The sequence below is a fragment of the Zeus faber genome, assembly GCF_960531495.2.
Source record: "Zeus faber genome assembly, chromosome: 3".
In the NCBI taxonomy this organism is placed as follows: domain Eukaryota; kingdom Metazoa; phylum Chordata; class Actinopteri; order Zeiformes; family Zeidae; genus Zeus; species Zeus faber.
The window spans coordinates 37,795,005-37,801,004 of record NC_137190.1 but is presented as its reverse complement, the minus strand read 5'-3'; the positions used below and the strand labels follow the sequence as shown (position 1 = coordinate 37,801,004).

At 42.0% G+C, this 6,000-nt stretch overlaps 1 protein-coding gene across 1 annotated transcript; it reads left to right on the top strand.

Annotated features, from left to right (window-relative positions):
- Positions 1 to 529: 529 nt before the first annotated feature.
- On the top strand, positions 530 to 2,667 carry uqcrfs1 (ubiquinol-cytochrome c reductase, Rieske iron-sulfur polypeptide 1). The gene is made up of 2 exons (XM_079997162.1): positions 530 to 811; positions 1,787 to 2,667. The coding sequence occupies exons 1-2, from the start codon at positions 601 to 603 to the stop codon at positions 2,395 to 2,397; spliced, it is 822 nt and encodes a 273-aa protein (XP_079853288.1). The 5' UTR covers positions 530 to 600; the 3' UTR covers positions 2,398 to 2,667.
- Positions 2,668 to 6,000: the final 3,333 nt, after the last annotated feature.

Here is a 6,000-nt window from a genome sequence, read left to right as displayed (position 1 = left end):
GTACTTGTCTTAATTTATTAATTCACGGGATTATATGAGATTTAAATTAAATTAGAAATACTTTATTTCTAATTGGATTGGACTCGGACATGGGTAATTCCGAAACTGTAGTCTTAGACTTCCGGGCGAACTGCTTTGCTGGGTTTGTTCTGGAAACATGGAGGCCTACAGTAAAAGCAAGCGTGTTTATTTGGCAAGCGTGTACATTCTACAAGTGACAAAACGTGACATGAAAAACCACAGGATGGTTTAGATCGAAGTACGACGTTTTTTCGAATAAACATTCATGTAAATGGAATTGGGATTGGCTCCAGCCCCCCCGCGACCCCACGAAGATAAGCAGTATAGATAATGGATAGATGGATGGAATGTTCGCCTTAAACGATGTGTGCCGTCAGGTCGGTTATCTCTACAAACTCAGGCCAGAAGGAGTTGCATGAAATACCGACTTAAATGACCGTTCCTGTCCACATTTTCCCAATAATAGATTGGATTTTTCCGAGCTCCGAAACCATCGGAACGTATCATTACGTCAACACGTTTGTTTGTTCCAAGGTCGTTGTTGCTAACGCAGCGAGCGGAGGCTGAGACGCAGACAAAATGATGTCCCTTGCCGCTAGATCGGGGGCATTTTCCTTATATATGCAGGCTACGACATTTTCGGTTGCGGGGCCGCTCAAAACCCTAATACCCGGGGTTGTTATCAAAGGAGAGAAGGTTGTTATAGACACGAAAAAGCAGTTCCTGTGTCGAGAATCCCTCACTGGTCAGAGTCCGAGGGCGGGGCCTTCTATCACGGTTAGCATCAATGGTAAGCAGAAAAACGACAACTTTTAGTTTATTTTTAGAATAAGACTGGATGGCCAGTAATTTGCGTCGGTCGTGTTAGTTCAGAACCTTTGTAACAAATGTCGCATGTAATTGAATATTGACCCGTCCTCTACCTAGCAGGTAAGTTGATTTCCCCTTCGTGCCAGCTACAGCTGGGTAGCTAACGGTTTGCTATGTGTACCCTTGTAAGGCTAGCGGCCTTTACATTATAATCAACGAAATGACTGCAAATTTGCATCTGATGTTTGCTCGCTGAATAAAATTAAATACGGGGAAACTCTAACCAAGGAATTTTGATAGGTTGAATGTTACTGAATCTTAACGACTTTCTAGTTAATATTATTAGCCTGCCTGTGACTAACCGCACCGAAACGCAAGATCAACACATATCCCTTTGGAGGAAAGGTAGGGAAAGCTTGTTGGATGCTAAGACGGCGTTTCCCAACCTTACAAAACGTGTCAAACAGGTGTAACTGCTTATTATTTTGGCCTATGAATAGTTCTCGCGCTCGATGTGAAACCCGAGCTGCTCCTGATGAGCACAGAACTGGTATCCTGCCTGGAACTCATGACTTTGTCCAGGTCCTGGTATACGGGCGAAATGCTGTTTCGGTGTATGGCACCAGAGAAATTGTGACCTTTGTGTCAGAATATCCTGCAGTTTTAAATCTGTAAAATTTTTGATGGCCAAATATTCTGACGATGCATACCTGATGAGATGGATGACATGCAGACAGCAAGTATGTAGTCATAAAAAATATCAAGATATGATGGACATGGCTGGTTGATTAACCCGGACATTGTAAGTCAGTTGGAAAACCCGTTCAGTATAACATCCAGGGTCATATTGGAGGATCATTTTTATGTGATATTTAAATTGCCCTTAATTAATTTTTATTCCACCTAATGTATTTATCACTTTTGAAACATTGTGCCATCTCTCTTATGCTGACAGGCCGTGCAGGAGTTCGTTTTGCTCACACTGACATCAAGGTGCCAGACTTCTCAGACTACAGGCGGCCTGAGGTGCTGGACCCAAACAAGTCCTCCCAAGAGAGTAGTGAAGCCCGACGGGCCTTCTCCTATCTGGTGACAGGCGTAACAACTGTTGTAGGAGTCTATGCCGCCAAGACCGTGGTCTCACAGTTTGTCTCATCCATGAGCGCATCCGCTGACGTGCTGGCACTGTCAAAGATTGAGATCAAGTTGGGCGACATCCCCGAGGGCAAAAACATGACCTTCAAATGGAGGGGCAAGCCTCTGTTTGTGCGCCACCGCACAGAGAAAGAAATCAACACAGAGGCAGCAGTTAACCTCGCAGAGCTCCGTGACCCGCAGAACGACAAGGACCGTGTATTAAACCCCAGGTGGGTCATCGTTCTTGGCGTTTGCACGCATCTCGGCTGTGTGCCCATTGCCAACGCTGGTGACTTTGGTGGCTACTACTGTCCCTGTCACGGCTCCCACTATGATGCCTCCGGGCGCATCAGAAAAGGTCCAGCCCCTCTTAATCTTGAGGTGCCCTTCTACGAGTTTCTCGACGATGACACAGTGATTGTTGGATAATAGCAGCAACTGAAAATAAAAACTAAAAATTGGACTTGAGATCTCTTGTCGATTCTGGTTTTGGGTTTCCCAAATCAAGTCCGTGTTGAGATTTACCAGTTCCGTCTGCATTTTGATGTATATTTGTGCAGCTCTCGAGCAAAATGTTGGCGATAACAGATGCACTATAAGGATCAAATTACTTCTTGTTCTTGCAGTCCTTCTAATTGGCAGGTATGGTGTGTCTGTAAGAGTTAAATTAATTCAATAAATATTAATTTTTATCTTAAACCAGCCTCCCTTTCTATCATTTTGCTTCATAACCTGAGAAGTAGAATTTCTCAGAATTAAATTGTCCATCAAGTTGCCTTTCCTAAACCTAGTCTAGTGTGTGTGTGTCCGTGTGCGTGTGCGTGTGCGTGTGCGCGCGTGCGGTTTAAGGTGACTTAAGACGTGCTGCAGATTTGTACTTTGACCATTTTTAGTTATAGTACTGAACGCTTCTGTAGTTTTATCCATAACAATTCACGTTCATCTCAAGAAGTGTGGGTGGTTGATTTGTAGCCTATTTATACAACATGAAAACCGAGAGTTCACTGTTGATGGTCATTTTAAGGAATGAATGTACATTCCAAACATTTTTATTATTGGTTACTCAGTTGGTCAATACAAGAAAATCCTTTGTTAATTTATATTTTATACTCATACACACGTTAATGGAGCAATAGACAACTTTTCAATTTCCCCCTCATAGTATTTCTAAGGTCTATTATTTTTTGATCCGCTGTCGCAAAAACAACCAGATCGAGTTACATTTTCCCCAGAGTGCTCCGTGTAAACACCACTTTGGAAACAAGAGAGAAGAAAGAAGCATGTTCACTGAACAGATACTTTGAAATTGTCACAATTACAGTTAAATATTACTTCTTTTGGTAGCTCAATCATGGACATATACACAGACGCCGCATTGACTGCTTTGGCCCATTGCTGCGATACATCGTCACCACCATATTGGATACATGTAAATGGGGGAGCTGCAGTTTTTCTGGATAAAAAGCACTATAACATTTACATTTCTCAACCGATTTCAATGAGTTGTTTTTATATTCAAGGGTTCATGATCTATGTGGATTGCCATTTCCGCTAATGGTTGGGCACTCCCTGTGATGCACTGCTGGAAATTGTTCATTTTTCCAGGGGTTTTTATTCTCAGTGCCACGGAGAATTGCATAGTGAAAGCGAGGCTTGCAGGGAACCAATCTAAAGGCCAACTGTCATTATTCTATAGCCATTACACTGCGCAATAAACATTTATTTTGTAATAAGTAAAAGCAAAAAAGTTCTCTATTGCTCCTTAAGGGAGTGTTACATTTGACTATACAGTGTCACTCAATTTTACCAGTAACTTCTGTGGTCGCTGGACTCAAATATTAAAGCAGGATGAAACCTCCCACAAAAGTGTTTGAAATAGCGTCTCCATTGTATTATTGTAATGGTCAAAATCATGGTGTGTTGTTGGGACTGTAAACAAGCAAGTTGACTATCGACAGCAGGTGTGTCAAACTCATTTTAGCTCAGGGGCCACATACAGCCCAATTTGATCTCAAGTGGTCCGGACCAATAAAGTAATGGCATAATAACCTACAAACAACGATAACTCCAAATTTTTCCAAAAAGTACAAGTAAATTGTGAAAATGTTCACATTGAATGAACTATCTTTTTACAAAACATTATGAACCTGAATTTTTTTTTTTTGTATATAAGTGCAATTTCAACAAAACATTTAGTCAGAGATGTCTTTCTAGATCAAGAAGATCAAAGATCAATCTTTCTAGAAATTATTTTAATTTTACATTAATTTCCACATCTGTGTAGAAATCCTGACCACCTGAACCAACAGACCACACCAAACAAACTGAAGTAGGAACTATTAAGGAAGAACGATAAGTTATCCCCCTGTCTTGTAAATGTAGAAAATGTATACATAAAAGCTGTGGCAGTGCATGAAAAATAGTTACACCAAACCAAACTATTTTGTACTGAAGCTGCTGACTGACATTATATTGCACAATGTTGAGTGTCTTTAAATATTTCCACAGTAAGTATTAATTTCACAGAACTATATTCTTCAGGATGCAAAGGTGTCTGGAGGATCATTTTACATGGCATCTTTTAGCCTTCACAAGTGCATCAATATCAGGCGTCAAATCCTGAGTAGCAGCCAATTTCAGGATGTCATTTAAGTACTTGTGTTTGAGCCTTGAGCGCAGCTTTGATTTATTGATGCTGATTACGGAGAATAATTGTTCACAAAGGTAGGGTTGTCAATTTGGGGAACGCTGACAAGAGATACTGTAAAATGTGTCCAAGCCCGCCAAGGCAAATTTGTCCTTCAAATCGAAATCACACTGCAAGTCAATCATATCAAGTTATGTCGATGGGCAAATCAGGAAGCCTTGACTGTGAATGGCAAGCGAAAAACTGCGCGTTCTGTCTCAAGTTCACCAAAGACCTGAAACTGCTGCTCAAACTCCAGCAGCAATCCCGTAATCTTGTTTTTGTACTGATTCATGTCAGCATTAACTCCAGTCGCACGCACATCGTTTAGACGAGGAAAATGAGCAGGGTCACCACTTGACAGTTGTCTCCCACAAAGTCAGCTTCAACTTGAACGCGCGTATGCTGTCATAATACTGTGACAACTTTTTTTGCGGCCTTGCAGCATTTTGTAGATATCCACTATAAATGCTATCCTCCAGCCATTCTAGGGATTGAAATTCCAACACTGGTTTGCCTTTTTTCTCCATGAACTGTCCAATTTCCGTTCGTAGATCAAAGAAACGTCTCAGCACGGCACCTCGGCTTAACCACTTTACTTCAGTCTGGTATGGTAGGCCATAGGTAACGTCTTTATCACTGAGAAGGCTGTCAAACTGACAGTGATCAGACCTCTGGCTCGGATTAAATTAATCGTTCTGACAACCACTTCCATGATGTGATCTATTATTTCCACCTGGTGCAAAATACAGTGAAGTGTCCAAAAGTGATGTCCTCCATTTTTAGCCTGTACTTTCTCTCTAAATTTTGTAACACCTGCTTTTTTCCTGATCATTGATGGCGCACCATCTGTAGCCAGGCTAACAGCACGGGCCCAGTCCACTCTGACCCCGTCCAGCGCTCTAAAATTACAGTTGTGTCTTCTCTGTAATTTTTACACTTTGCAAAGTCATCTCGTGGGCCGGATTGGACCTTTTGGCGGTCCGGGTTCGGCCCACGGGCCGTATGTTTGACAGCCCTGGTCTACAGGCATGCAAACTTGACACCTTTCGGCGAAATTTGCCGTTTTGAAACCAAAATTGGCCACCTACGTGATTCGTGGAGATCCGATGAGAAAATATCCGATGAGAAAAACAACAGGGGCACGGACATGGACATGCTGTACAAGCTGTGTCCCATTTCAGGGGCTGCAGCCTTGTAGGTTGCATTTTAAGACCAAATGCATTACACCAGTGCGACGAAGTGCTGTCCCATTCCAAGATTTAAGATTCAAGAGGTTTATTTGTCACATACATATACATACTTTCATACATATATGCAGTGAAATGTAATGCAACGCTCCCGGT